The sequence below is a fragment of the Liolophura sinensis genome, chromosome 1 (assembly GCF_032854445.1).
Source record: "Liolophura sinensis isolate JHLJ2023 chromosome 1, CUHK_Ljap_v2, whole genome shotgun sequence".
Classification (NCBI taxonomy): Eukaryota; Metazoa; Mollusca; class Polyplacophora; order Chitonida; family Chitonidae; genus Liolophura; species Liolophura sinensis.
In genome coordinates this window covers 5,201,315-5,217,518 of record NC_088295.1, presented here as the reverse complement: position 1 = coordinate 5,217,518, position 16,204 = coordinate 5,201,315, and the positions used below count along the sequence as shown (strand labels likewise).

The window sequence follows — 16,204 nt, the reverse complement described above, 5'->3', positions numbered from 1 at the left end:
CCTAGAGATCAACAGGTAAGGGACGAGGCACAGCTAGACAAGGGACAGAACAGATCTAACAGCTAATGTCACAGAGGGGTCACCTAGAGATCAACAGGTAAGAGTAGAGGCACAGCTAGACAAGGAACAGAACAGATCTAACGGCTGCTGTCATAGAGGGGTCACCTAGAGATCAACAGGTAAGAGACCAGGCACAGCTAGACAAGGAACAGAACAGATCTAACGGCTGCTGTCATAGAGGGGTCACCTAGAGATCAACAGGTAAGGGACGAGGCACAGCTAGACAAGGGACAGAACAGATCTAACAGCTAATGTCACAGAGGGGTCACCTAGAGATCAACAGGTAAGAGAAGAGGCACAGCTAGACAAGGAACAGAACAGATCTAACGGCTGCTGTCATAGAGGGGTCACCTAGAGATCAACAGGTAAGAGACCAGGCACAGCTAGACAAGGAACAGAACAGATCTAACGGCTGCTGTCATAGAGGGGTCACCTAGAGATCAACAGGTAAGGGACGAGGCACAGCTAGACAAGGGACAGAACAGATCTAACAGCTAATGTCATAGAGGGGTCACCTAGAGATCAACAGGTAAGAGAAGAGGCACTTCTAGACAAGGAACAGAACAGATCTAACAGCTAATGTCACAGAGGGGTCACCTAGAGATCAACAGGTAAGAGAAGAGGCACAGCTAGACAAGGAACAGAACAGATCTAACGGCTGCTGTCATAGAGGGGTCACCTAGAGATCAACAGGTAAGAGAAGAGGCACAGCTAGACAAGGAACAGAACAGATCTAACGGCTGCTGTCATAGAGGGGTCACCTAGAGATCAACAGGTAAGGGACGAGGCACAGCTAGACAAGGAACAGAACAGATCTAACAGCTAATGTCATAGAGGGGTCACCTAGAGATCAACAGGTAAGGGACGAGGCACAGCTAGACAAGGGACAGAACAGATCTAACAGCTAATGTCATAGAGGGGTCACCTAGAGATCAACAGGTAAGAGAAGAGGCACAGCTAGACAAGGAACAGAACAGATCTAACAGCTAATGTCACAGAGGGGTCACCTAGAGATCAACAGGTAAGAGAAGAGGCACAGCTAGACAAGGAACAGAACAGATCTAACGGCTAATGTCATAGAGGGGTCACCTAGAGATCAACAGGTAAGAGACCAGGCACAGCTAGACAAGGAACAGAACAGATCTAACGGCTGCTGTCATAGAGGGGTCACCTAGAGATGAACAGGTAAGAGACGAGGCACAGCTAGACAAGGGACAGAACAGATCTAACAGCTAATGTCATAGAGGGGTCACCTAGAGATCAACAGGTAAGAGACAAGGCACAGCTAGACAAGGAACAGAACAGATCTAACGGCAGCTGTCATAGAGGGGTCACCTAGAGGCCAACAGGTAAGAGACGAGGCACAGTTAGACAATGGACAGAACAGATCCAACGGCTGCTGTCACAGTGAGGTCACCTAGAGATAAACAGGTAAGAGACGAGGCACAGCTAGACAAGGGACAGGCCGGCTGCTGACATAAAGCAGTCACCTATAGGCAACAACAACCATGCACTGCCTTCTCTTACAGTACATTGCTGACCCAGCACTTTTTCACCATAAGAACATGTAGAGACTGACCTAGATGTACGTGTACGAGACAGATTGCAGAGGAAAAGCAGAAATAGTTTTGTCTGATGTAAACGCTGGCTTGGGATAAAGTAAACAATGGACAACAACAACAGCACTGAAAGAGATCAAAATAATGTTCCAATGTAGGCACGACACTGTCAACAACACTGTTCAACTCACGGGAATAAGCCCCTTATGCCAGTGATATATCCATAGGGGTATCTATAGCAATCAAATCAAAATTTACGAAACATTAAAGATAATCGGGTTTTCAATCATTTGATTTTTATATGTTTGGTACATGATATGCATTCTGTGTCATATCAACCCTCATGGAAACTAATTCTTTTTTCGGAAATACTGCAGTGAGCATTGTCCATCACAGTAGATTTTGAGAAGGGAGACAACTCTGTCACCCAGGAAGCAGAACAGCACTTTGGCATCATTAACTGAACTACATGAAACATGCTCCAATTTCCTGATTAAATACAGTACTTTACTGTTCATGGGTGACAAAATTTGACAGAGAATCTCACAGTTATAAAATCTTGTCCAAACTACAGCTCCAAGTACCAGAGCTCCAGGGTGTCAGAGCTCCAGGGTGTCAGAGCTCCAGGGTGTCAGAGCTCCAGAGTGTCAGAGCTCCAAAGTGTCAGTGTGTGAAGATTCAATGTACCCATTTTCAGACCACTATCATTAAGTACTTGGAAGAACATTTATGACGAACAACAGCAGATAACATTAAAATGGTCCATATTTTTCTGGGAGACTTGTTCTTGATGTCCTACAGTTTTATCAAGTGTCAGCAGGGTAGAAGTGTAATGTTAACTTAACTTGTTGACCATGAGTTAGTGTCTACCTTTAAACACTACACATTTGGGATTACAAGTTTAACAATCTGCTTTAATACTAAAGTAACGCCCCTCAGTATCTGTGTTAGACAGATGACAAAAAAAGGAGCAGGCCATTCTGCAAATAGTACAGGGCATATGTTTTACTGTCTAATACATGCACTTCATTGGGCATATTACGGCTGAACACATTTTCAGAGAATATCAGCACTTCACAACCTGGGTTTAACAGGGGAACATTTTGAGCATTTGCCCACATTGGGCTGATTTAAAAAAAGGGTCAGCTGGAACAAAGGTGATCTGCGACATGTGGCCAGTTCCCACATTGGATCAGTTCCCACATAGGGCCAGTTCCCACACAAGGTCAGTTCCCAACTAGGGCCAGTTTCCACATAGGGCCAGTTCCCAACTAGGGCCAGTTCCCACATAGGGCCAGTTTCCAAATAGGGCCAGTTCCCACATTGGATCAGTTCCCGGACAGGGCCAGTTCGCACATAGGGCCAGTTCCCACATTGGATCAGTTCCCGGACAGGGCCAGTTCGCACATAGGGCCAGTTTCCACATAGGACCAGTTCCCATAATGGATCAGTTCCCCTACAGGGCCAGTTCCCACTTAAGGCCAGTTTCCACATAGGGCCAGTTCCCACACAAGGTCAATTCCCCAATAGGGCCAGTTCCCACATAGGGTCAATACATAGGGTCATAGGATCGGATATGAGGTAACCATGCCAACTGTCAGCTCCGCATGGCTGATACACAGACATGACCATCATATTTCACCCCCAGCCAAAGCACACAATCCATTTGACAGCAGAATACACACATATTACCATTAGAAGAATGGAGTACCCCGCATTAAAGCTTTGTCATCTAAACAAACTATTGGTATATCAGTACACACGCACATCTGTATCACAGAACATAACTGGACAAGAGATAGAGGCTGTTATGTGAAATAAACATATCAAAGTTAGAGCTTTCAGGCCAGACTAGTTGTTACACCTAAATGCTATGACCAGTGTGATCAGTTCTATCAGGAAATCACCCATGCAAATGTCAGTTTTTAACAGGTTACTAGAACTGGGTTAATATGTACAGATATCTTCTCTAACAGAGGGTTGTTCCTTGGGAATGCTAGATGCATTGTAAGCCATGCGGAGTGAGATCCAGAAACAGGCCTGGCCTATCAACTACCATGCAAACTTCTAAGAACCTCCAGCCACTGGGCTGTTTGGGTTCCGAACATGCCAATCCTTCTGTACAGAATTCATTATCTGCTTTGTGTCCAGTTACATGTATCTGAACATGTGGGCCACCAAATGACCACTGACCAGCGTTGACTTGTGAGTGAAGATCATCACTTTGTTCCTGTAGCTCAATACATGGATGTGAGCTTGTAATGTGTGAATCTTACTCTTTAAGTTTATCAGGTTTTCATTTCCATTTTTGTTTCATATGTTTGAGATCTCAACTTTCATATGGAGGCTGACATGTCTCCATAAGTGTTTGACATTAAATGTCATCATCAGAACAGAAGATATGGAGAAAGGGGAACAGTACATGTAAAGTTGTGGTTACAGAGACAACAGGGGTATCACATGACCTACCTGGTGAGAGGAATGGTGTCACTGTGCGCCTCACCGTTGGAATAAGTTTCAGGATGTCTGTCAAAGAAGATTTAACCATTCACTTCATATTCAACTTCAAAACAAAAACAAATTTTCATAAATTTTTTCAGTCATGAGTAAACCACTGCCTTAACCTTGTCTAGATTACTGCACTGAAGTTACCGCACCTTCTCAATGATTACAGACACTCGCTAATTGAGACACACTGGACGTAAGCGGGTAGATCGCAGAAATCCTCTGTGAAGCGCTCATAGCCGATGATATTTCCTCACAGCTTGTTACTTCTCAGTATACAAGCTTGTTTAAAAAAAAAATAAAAGACAAAAATATTGATACCAGAACATTAACATAGTAACATTATCTATTTGCCATTTCCTTACCCAAAACACTCACCATGTCGTTTCCTGGCTGGGTTTTACAAACTATGCTATCCGATACTTAGTCATTGGTTGTGTGGCATTATTTACAGGGAAACATTCAGCACCCTACTGTATTAGGTATTATATCCGCAGGATTGTCTTGAATGTACCGACAACTGGACTTCCTCCCCACTCGTGTTTGGGGACCATATAGGAGCGGAACATGAATGCATTAAATTAAGCACTGAATTAACCATGCTGCCTTACAAATGTGGATAAAACACCTGAAACACGTGTGTCCGACTTGTAGGTAGACTTCCCTTTGATCAATGAATTAACAATGCTGCCTTATAAATGTGGATAAAACACTTGAAACATGTGTGTCCGACTTGTAGGTAGACTTCCCTTTGATCAATGAATTAACCATGCTGCCTTACAAATGTGGATAAAACACCTGAAACACGTGTGTCCGACTTGTAGGTAGACTTCCCTTTGATCAATGAATTAACAATGCTGCCTTATAAATGTGGATAAAACACTTGAAACATGTGTGTCCGACTTGTAGGTAGACTTCCCTTTGATCAATGAATTAACCATGCTGCCTTACAAATGTGGATAAAACACCTGAAACACGTGTGTCCGACTTGTAGGTAGACTTCCCTTTGATCAATGAATTAACAATGCTGCCTTACAAATGTGGATAAAACACCTGAAGCACGCACATCTGACTTGTAGGCAGACTTCCCTTTGATCAATGAATTAACAATGCTGCCTTATAAATGTGGATAAAACACCTGAAACATGTGTGTCCAACTTGTAGGTAGACTTCCCTTTGATCACTGAATTAACAATGCTGCCTTACAAATGTAGATAAAACACCTGAAACACGTGTGTCCGACTTGTAGGTAGACTTCCCTTTGATCAATGAATTAACAATGCTGCCTTACAAATGTGGATAAAACACCTGAAACACGTGTGTCCGACTTGTAGGTAGACTTCCCTTTGATCACTGAATTAACAATGCTGCCTTATAAATGTGGATAAAACACCTGAAACACGTGTGTCCAACTTGTAGGTAGACTTCCCTTTGATCACTGAATTAACAATGCTGCCTTACAAATGTGGGTAAAACACGGGAACATGACATAAATCTGACAGCTGAGTCTCAATGAGGAGGGGAGGAGGATGGACCCTTTTCAGATTAATTTAAAAGATATAGTTTGTAACATATTAATTAACATATTTCAAGAAAAAGTTAGTAGTGAATGTACATTCATGTAGACATGTCATTAAATTAGCTACAATGGGCTTTGTACTTTTATTACGTATCAGATGACCTTCAGAGAATATCGACCTCTGAGTACATACGTGTTGCTGTGAAATTCACTGCTAATTTGACAGAAAGTTTGTAAATAATGTTTGCCTGGACAGCAAAGTTAAAGTAGTTAGATCCAACTGATATGATGAAAGACCTGATTTCCCAGTTCCCCTACGAGAACCCAAACCATGTACATTTCATCTGCCACCTGCAGGTCCGGGACATGGGTGATGCAAGACCATACATATATGTTCTGTGTCCTAATAAATTACCAAATTCTCATGTGTACTTATCTACTAATCACTCTGAAGGTATGCTCAAAAGTTACAAATGATGCAGAGTATCACATGGTCTCAATAAATACATTAGCAGGTACCTTAACATCCTTCAATTGGAAACCTCACTCCTTTCATTCCGACTTCAACTGAACTGAAGTATCATGGCAAACTCTTCAGTTGAACATTAGTAAGTCAAAATATGCAAAGTGCATACTGATTAAAAAAATCAAGACCGCATGCAGAACAACTGCCACAGGTAGTGGCTTTAGAAATTATTACCAGATAACAAACTCAAAACATAAAGCATCATTAAAATATTATGGAAATTCACAGCTTGTATGTACACGGGAAGCAGGGCTTGATGAACAGGAGTTTCCAACACCAGCCCATGCTTCATGTGGATGGTAAGTTTAGGTTTCAGCCATGTTATTTAAAGTATTAGAGGGCTGGCGATTACTCAGCGAAAAAATCTCAAAGCACTGTTAACTAACTTGAATTAGTCAATCAACCCTATGGTGAATGGAACAGTCTCCAAGTGCCTGGCTCACAGTATCAGTTGAATCCACCAAGTAAAATCACTCAGGCTTACAAACATTCAGACACTAACTTTGCTATTGTTGGACTTCTGTTCAAAATTTCTTCTTCTTACTGCATTTGACGTTTGCAAAGTATGTGAGTATTTACCTTGCTGTAAATCGCAAAAACATACACCCCCTGTACAATTCTAGTGCTGTTTATGTGTACTACATGTATGTGCTTTTTGGCCATCACCCCCAACTTTCAGCTGGAATTCTGGGAACTAGCTTTGCGATGACTGACCTGGAACGTTCTTATAGGTTGATGTCTGTTTCGACGCATAGATGTAAGGATCGTGCAACTAACACACACCACATGTTGCTGTGACAGAAATGGCCTTTAAAAGTGACAGAACTGTAATGGAAGACTTAAAAAGTTGTTATTTCCTAGCCATTTCACATACTCATCGAAGAGTTTGAATGTTATCTGTGTCAAATGCAGGGTAAGTAGGCCAACGACAATGTGGGCTGAAATACAGGCGGAGAGGCACCGATAATCGTTCTGTTTGCTGGGACAGTACCAGTAATTACACACGTGTTTAGTCCATCCCTGCCTCTTACAAACGTTCAATGGAAAAAAGTGAATGTTTAAAAAAACGGCAGTCTGTTTCTCGGTCCTTAACCCTCATGCCAAGATGGTGAGGCTCACTAAGGCGTGACAGAGGTGTGGGGACAGCTTGTCACTGATTGACTACCGGTAATCCCCTCCTCCCCACAGAGAGTTTACTACTTAAGACAACAGCCCTCACAAAGCACTATGGTATACAGTTTCTGACAATGTGTCCGTAATTAATGAGAAGGTACGTTAGGTGTAACTTCTGCACCTGGCGGCCTGTCTAGCCTTAATCTGGCAGTGACTATTGAAGCCGAGCCTCCATGGTACAATCCAGATACATGCCATGCCTTCCCTTATCCCTGATGCCATGTGTGTGTAACTGACAAGTCATGCAGATATATATATCACCTGGGGTCAGAGTTCACTGTATGGGGACCTGGGTGCAGGAATAAACACTCATTTACACCAATGTGTTTGATTTTCTCAGACAGTCGTCAACTGTTAGATTATGTCAGAGTTTCATAAAAATATTGATATGACTTCCCAATATTTACAAAATGATATGTTAATTCTTTAATCAAACCACTGCTGTTCTTGGATATCATTTAGAAGAATGTTACAGAGAACAGTTGTGTCATAAAGGTGGTGTTATACAGACAGAAGTGAACAAGGTCACTTACAGGTCATCCAGGATGCGTGTACCAGGCACATATTCATCTTCCTTCCTGTACAGACCTGCCAATTTCACAGCCAGTATGATGCTCGGAATGATAAAAAACAGCACCCAGCCCAGGCTAAACCAGAAGCCATTCTGAAATAAAACACAAAGCTACAAGTATTCTGTGAATTCTGATAGTGTTGTATTCCTGATCCCCACTCCAGTGGGTCCTAGCACGGCCTAGGATTTGATCTCAACCATGTCCAGGATTTCACCCGTCTGCCCAGTGTTATAACTGGGGTTATTTAGCAACATAGGAATGGTCGTTGGGTCCCCCCACAAACTGAACTGAACACGAACGAAATGGTGTTACACTGAACTGAACACTGCCTATGGTGTTACACTGAACTGAACACTGTCTATGGCGTTACACTGAATTGAGCAGTGTGTTCAGTGTTACACTGAACTGAGCTGTGTGTTTGGGGTTACACTGAACTGAGCTGTGTGTTTGGTGTTACATGTACATTGAACTGAGCAGTGTGTTTGGTGTTACACTGAATTGAGTAGTGTGTTTGGTGTTACATTGAATTGAGCTGTGTGTTTGGTGTTACACTGAATTGAGCAGTCTGTTACATTGAATTGAGCAGTCTGTTACATTGAATTGAGCAGTGTTACACTGAACTGAGCAGTGTGCTTGGTGTTACAGTGAATTGAGCTGTGCGTTTGAGGTTACATTGAATTGAGCTGTGTGTTTGGTGTTACATTGAATTGAACAGTGTGTTTGAGGTTACATTGAATTGAGCAGTGTGTTTGGTGTTACATTGCATTGAGCAGTGTGTTTGGTGTTACATTGAACTAAACAGTGTGTTTGGGGTTACACTGAATTGAGCAGTGTGTTTGGTGTTACACTGAACTGAGCAGTCTGTTACATTAAATTGAACAGTGTGTTTGGTGTTACATTGAATTGAGCTGTGTGTTTAGTGTCACATTGAGCTGAGCAGTATGTTTGGTGTTAGAGTGAATTGAGCAATGTGTTTGGTGTTACATTGAATACAGCAGTGTGTTACATTGAATTGACCAGTGTTACATTGAATTGAGCAGTGTGTTTGGTGTTACATTGAATTGAGCAGCATTTTATGTAATATTAAATTAAGCAGTGTCTTTAGTGTTGCTGGTGATCACTCACCACAGGATTAAGGACATCCTTACAGGCCACATCACTGACAGAATATATAGCATCATACACTGGCCTACACTTCCCCACTTCTTTCGTTATCTGAGAACAACAAACATTCCAATCCTATAAAAACAAAATCTATAACCATAAATATCCTAGAACAGTGGTTTTCTAGGAAACATATGACCTGTAAACTGTTAAAGGAATATGTCACAAATTATTTCAATGAAAAAAAGAGTTCCTGTGTTAATGAGACTTTGACTCTAACTTTTGTATTTGTTTATCAGCCTTGTCATATTTACCTGAGAAAACATTACCTATGTGTAAAGGTATCTCACCTGATGAGCGACATCCTGAGCGAATGAGCTCACCGATTCCTTCACCTTCTTAGTCTCCTCAGGTAGAATCTGAGGACAGAATACAGAAACAGTGCCATTATGTCTATCATTTAAGAAGAATGCCCACAATTGGCCGTTCTAGGAATTATATGACCATTAAACCCCAAAATGTGTACATGTGAACTAAAAATGGAAAGTTAACATAGCAAATCACTTTCTTTTAACATCATATTTAAACAATACATCCGCCTGAACAAGCTATGAATGATCCCAATGTCACTGACTGCATATCTTCATTTAGTCTAAAGACTTCATTCACAGCCAAGCTAAACAGGAACGCCTGACTGTACACTTATATTCACACCCAAGCTAAACAGGAACACCTGACTGTACACTTCCATTCACTCTCAAGCTACACAGGAACACCAGACTGTACATTTTTATTCACACCCAAGTTAAACAGGAACACCTGACTGTACACTTATATTCACACCCAAGCTAAACACAAACACCTGACTGTACACTTACATTCACACCCAAGCTAAACAGGAACACCTGACGTTACGCTTACATTCGCACCCAAGCTAAACACGAACACGTAACTGTACACTTACATTCACACCTAAGCTAAACAGGAACACCTGACTGTACACCTACATTCACACCCAAGCTAAACACGAACCCGTAACTGTACACTTACATTCACACCCAAGCTAAACAGCAACACCTGACTGTACACCTATATTCACACCCAAGCTAAACAGGAATATCTGACTACACCTATATTCACACCCAAGCTAAACAGCAACACCTGACTGTACACCTATATTCACACCCAAGCTAAACAGGAATACCTGACTGTACACCCATATTCACACCCAAGCTAAACAGGAATATGTACACCTATATTCACACCCAAGCTAAACAGCAACACCTGACTGTACACTGATATCAACACTAACAACATTACACTCTTCCCTCTACTACAAATTGCCTCACCTAGACTCACAAAGCCGAGATGAAACAACTATTTACTTACATTTTTCAGGATATCTGTGCCATTTGTGTTGAATTTATTCTCAGCTTCTTGTATTGAGTTAATCAGCTGCTCTGTTACACTCTGTAATTGAAAGGATTTGGAAAGCAGTTATCATGCAAAATGGCCTGTCTGAAATCTCAACTCACAAGCTTTCATGTGTTCCAAAATGCGATTATCTTACACTCATTTACACCAATGAATAAGTAGAATGGAAAACTACTGGTACTATGGTATTGCATTAACCATTCTACATGAACCACTTGTAAGAGTGGAGAATTACTGGTACAATTGGATAACACTCACCCATTTACATCCATCATTTGGTAAAGTGGAAAATTACTGTTAGAACTGGATAACATTCATCAATTTACTGGTAGAATTGGATAACACTCACCAATTTATATCCATCATTTTGTAAAGTGGAAAATTACCGCTAGAGCTGGATGACACTCACCAATTTATATCCATCATTTGGGTAAAGTGGAAAATTACCGCTAGAGCTGGATGACACTCACAAATTTATATCCATCATTTGGGTAAAGTGGAAAATTACCACTAGAGCTGGATGACACTCACCAATTTACATCCATCATTTGGTAAAGTGGAAAATTACCGCTAGAGCTGGATGACACTCACCAATTTACATCCATCATTTGGTAAAGTGGAAAATTACAGCTAGACCTGGATGACACTCACCAATTTACATCCATCATTTGGTAAAGTGGAAAATTATCGCTAGAGCTGGATGACACTCACCAAATTATATCCATCATTTGGGTAAAGTGGAAAATTACAGCTAGAGCTGGATGACACTCACCAATTTACATCCATCATTTGGTAAAGTGGAAAATTACCACTAGAGCTGGATGACACTCACCAATTTACATCCATCATTTGGTAAAGTGGAAAATTACAGCTAGAGCTGGATGACACTCACCAATTTATATCCATCATTTGGTAAAGTGGAAAATTACAGCTAGAGCTGGATGACACTCACCAATTTATATCCATCATTTGGTAAAGTGGAAAATTACCACTACAGCTGGATGACACTCACCAATTTATATCCATCATTTGGTAAAGTGGAAAATTATCGCTAGAGCTGGATGACACTCACCAATTTATATCCATCATTTGGGTAAAGTGGAAAATTACCGCTAGAGCTGGATGACACTCACCAATTTACATCCATCATTTGGTAAAGTGGAAAATTACCGCTAGAGCTGGATGACACTCACCAATTTACATCCATCATTTGGTAAAGTGGAAAATTACAGCTAGAGCTGGATGACACTCACCAATTTATATCCATCATTTGGTAAAGTGGAAAATTACAGCTAGAGCTGGATGACACTCACCAATTTATATCCATCATTTGGTAAAGTGGAAAATTACAGCTAGAGCTGGATGACACTCACCAATTTATATCCATCATTTGGTAAAGTGGAAAATTACATCTAGAGCTGGATGACACTCACCAATTTACATCCATCATTTGGTAAAGTGGAAAATTACCACTAGAGCTGGATGACACTCACCAATTTATATCCATCATTTGGTAAAGTGGAAAATTACAGCTAGAGCTGGATGACACTCACCAATTTACATCCATCATTTGGTAAAGTGGAAAATTACTGCTAGAGCTGGATGACACTCACCAATTTACATCCATCAATTGGTAAAGTGGTACGTGATTACTATTTCACATTTCTGGTGGAATGTATAATTACTGGTATATTTGCAGTGTGTTCAATACAATGACTTCTGAAGAACTACAACGGGACATGTTTTGTCACCTGTCCTACCTTCATGTCGATCTTTGTCTCCAGATTGTTCACAGAATCATTTAGGATAGTCTGAAATGAAACATACATGTTACTTTCTTGTCTGAATGTCACAAATACAACTGATTCAAAATCTTTTAAGTTTTGTTGACTTGGTTTTACAATTTGCTTTAAACACTAATTCTGTCAATTACCTGACAGTGTATCCATATGTTCTACTACAATGTTCCCTCACTGGAACACAATGCTGAAGACACTAGACAGGACACCCCCCTCAGTCACAGTATAAAGACACCAGGGATCGATCAGTACAAACCTGCCTCACTGAAACACAATGCTAAAGACACCAGACAGGACACCCCATTCAGTCACAGTATATCAACATTTAGGGTCAATCAGTAAAGAGTTGTGTCACTGAAACGCAATGCTGAAGACACCAAACATGATACTGTTAGTCAAAGTACACTGGGCAGATAAGTTTGGGCAGATAAGTTCTGCCAGAGAAGTGGTAAGCTTTTATTTAAGAAACCAAACCAACATTTCTTGTAATATTTACCTGATCACTGTTGAATACCATGCTCAAGAAATTTTCACTTAAACATTTCCCTCTTCAATCAAATTTTTCTCCACTTTCATTGTTATGCACTATTTCAAAACCTGTGATGGTCCCATGATATAGATGTAGAAGCTAGAAGAAGGAGAGGAGGAGATGGGTAGGGATGGGCTGTGGTTTTGGGATAAGACATACCACTTGTATCTTCATTTGCCCGATGATGGTGTCAGAAATCCTACGCAGCTGGGCAGATTGGTTGTGCAGTGTTCTGTTTAAGTCACCTTGATGATCTGGCTGTCAGAATACAGAAACAATACAGGTAAGTACAGGTAAGTACAACTGATAGTAATTGCATGTTTCATGTTTTCTATAACACATACTACAGACACAATACCTGTACAGTGTAAGTACATCTGGTCACACACAACACATACAGGTACACTACAGACACAGTACCTGTACAGTGTAAGTACATCTGGTCACACACAACACATACAGGAACACTACAGACACAGTACCTGTACAGTGTAAGTACATCTGGTCACACACAACACATACAGGTACACTACAGGCACAGTACCTGCACAGTGTATGTCTGGTCACACACAACACACACTGGAACACTACAGACACAGTACCTGTAAAGTGTAAGTACATCTGGTCACACACAACACATACAGGCACACTACAGACACAGTACCTGTACAGTGTAAGTACATCTGGTCACACACAACACATACAGGAACACTACAGGCACAGTACCTGTACAGTGTAAGTACATCTGGTCACACACAACACATACAGGAACACTACAGGCACAGTACCTGTACAGTGTAAGTACATCTGGTCACACACAGCACATACAGGAACACTACAGGCACAGTACCTGTACAGTGTAAGTACATCTGGTCACACACAGCACATACAGGAACACTACAGGCACAGTACCTGTACAGTGTAAGTACATCTGGTCACACACAGCACATACAGGAACACTACAGACACAGTACCTGCACAGTGTAAGTACATCTGGTCACACACAGCACATACAGGAACACTACAGACACAGTACCTGTACAGTGTAAGTACATCTGGTCACACACAACACATACAGGTACACTACAGACACAGTACCTGTACAGTGTAAGTACATCTGGTCACACACAGCACATACAGGAACACTACAGACACAGTACCTGTACAGTGTAAGTACATCTGGTCACACACAGCACATACAGGAACACTACAGACACAGTACCTGCACAGTGTAAGTACATCTGGTCACACACAGCACATACAGGAACACTACAGACACAGTACCTGCACAGTGTAAGTACATCTGGTCACACACAGCACATACAGGAACACTACAGACACAGTACCTGTACAGTGTCAGTACATCTGGTCACACACAGCACATACAGGAACACTACAGACACAGTATCTGTACAGTGTAAGTACATCTGGTCACACACAACACATACAGGTACACTACAGACACAGTATCTGTACAGTGTAAGTACATCTGGTCACACACAGCACATACAGGAACACTACAGACACAGTATCTGTACAGTGTGAGTACTGCATGTGGTCACAGCATGTTTTACCTCACACACAGCAGGTACACTACACAACTAGTAATACTAGTTTTCAGAGAGTAACTTTACAGTTAGAGTAACTTTATATGTAAATGATACATACTGTAGTTTGCAATTAATATCTACTCAGTGATGCTTAACCACTAACTACAACAGGTGCCTGTGATCATTATCAGCTATCAACCAACTTGTTTCAGGAGAATTTTGCACATGGACATACCCCGTGTAGGCTTTTAGTACTACTGTTCGCCAGCTGTGTGCCCACCCTTTCCAATGTTGAGGCAAGGTCGTACAGATTCACTGAGGTCAAGTTCTGGTCGATCTGAAATATCCAGAGAAATGAGCAATAACAAGCAACAGGACTATGTACATCTCGCAAATCTCGTACAACAGCTATGAAATGTGATATGGGATAAATATACAGAAACCACTGGCCATAGCTTATCAGCTCCTAGAAAAGTATAAACAAAATAACTTGGGTTAATAGGCAAATACCTTCACTAGGAACAACCAGACACCTGACTTAATATACACTGGTATGCCCTCTCGCTACATATACACCCAGTACTGTAGCCCTGTTCAGTAGGGATGCGCGCGGTCAGGTGCACAGGACGGTGAGGTCTTTACAGCTTGCAGGCATGTCATATGGGCTACAGAGAGTCATCACAACAATACCTCATCCACATGTAGAGTTTGCTGATGTAACAACTGTGGTCAATGGTGAAGTTATGGTGCGAAGTATCCTTCCCACTATATCCATCATGCAGACCATTTATTTATTTAGTCAAGCATTGTTTAACAGGATAATCAAAAACTTTTCCCTCAAACTATGGCAGTCATCTTCTTGGGTGGAGAAAACCGAAGTAAACAGTGTACAACAGACCTTTCCCAATAGTAATGCACAGCTACTTAATGCACACCATATTCGTGGAAGATAAGTGGTCTTTAACAAATCTTAGATTACACAAAAGGCCATACGTGTATCGTTCACCATTTATTGTCATTAAAATTCGACAATGACAATGGACATGATCCTTTACTGGTAAACTCCATGGTAAAAATGATGGTTCATGCAAAAAATGATGGTGTAAATGATCCTTTAATTGAACATGCATGATGTGCATCACACCTTTGCACTGAGATGCATACAAATTGGCATGCCAGAACTGATGTATCATTATCATGCTTAAGATCTCCATGCCATATTTACATGTGGCAACCTTGACAATATATATGTGCTTGCCAATGGATGTTTTCTAAACTGAACAACTGCATGTACTGAAGTTTTGAAAAATCCTGACAGCTCCTAGCAAGAAGAGTATTAGTGAGAATTTCTCTATATGAAGGTAGTAGTCACCATGCACTTCTTCTAACCATAACAACTATATATTTAGAGATGTCCACCATGGTTTAGTAACGGAAATGTGAAAAAAACACTACTTCTACTATTAAGAGGAGATAATGTATTTTCATGCAAGTATACCTTCTTTTGTACAATATAAATGTATTGAAAATGCTCTCTTCTTGTTAGAAGGTACAAGTGACCTGTTGGTCCTCAACAACCGACCCTGAATGAACTAAAACATGCACTCCACCAAACTACCTGTAGGCCAACATGTAGATGACAGCTTATGCTAACGTTATTTCTCTTAGCAGGTTTTCACAATCTGCACATATGATGTCATAAAGGGCTCATGCAAAAAGAAACATTACTGAAGTCACTAATAGCAAAATGAAAATTTATGGGAAAATGAAAATGGTCCTGGTCAGCAATTGTTTGAAACAATCAATGATAATGCTCTTTATCAGCCATAAACACGCTAAAAGGTCAACCAGAATGGTCTTCCACAAAAATCACA

At 41.0% G+C, this 16,204-nt stretch overlaps 1 protein-coding gene across 2 annotated transcripts in view; it reads right to left on the bottom strand.

The window, feature by feature from the left end:
- LOC135461466 (prominin-1-A-like) overlaps positions 1 to 16,204 on the bottom strand; it is a 64,048-nt gene that overhangs the window by 16,546 nt on the left and 31,298 nt on the right. For both annotated transcript variants that reach the window (XM_064738577.1, XM_064738579.1), the window contains exons 17-24: positions 14,566 to 14,667; positions 12,940 to 13,038; positions 12,213 to 12,263; positions 10,408 to 10,488; positions 9,369 to 9,437; positions 9,040 to 9,129; positions 7,876 to 8,006; positions 4,089 to 4,145 (exon numbers count right to left, since the gene is read on the bottom strand). In XM_064738577.1, coding sequence (XP_064594647.1) covers positions 4,089 to 4,145; positions 7,876 to 8,006; positions 9,040 to 9,129; positions 9,369 to 9,437; positions 10,408 to 10,488; positions 12,213 to 12,263; positions 12,940 to 13,038; positions 14,566 to 14,667 — 680 coding nt within the window. The remainder of the gene's footprint in view (positions 1 to 4,088; positions 4,146 to 7,875; positions 8,007 to 9,039; positions 9,130 to 9,368; positions 9,438 to 10,407; positions 10,489 to 12,212; positions 12,264 to 12,939; positions 13,039 to 14,565; positions 14,668 to 16,204) is intronic.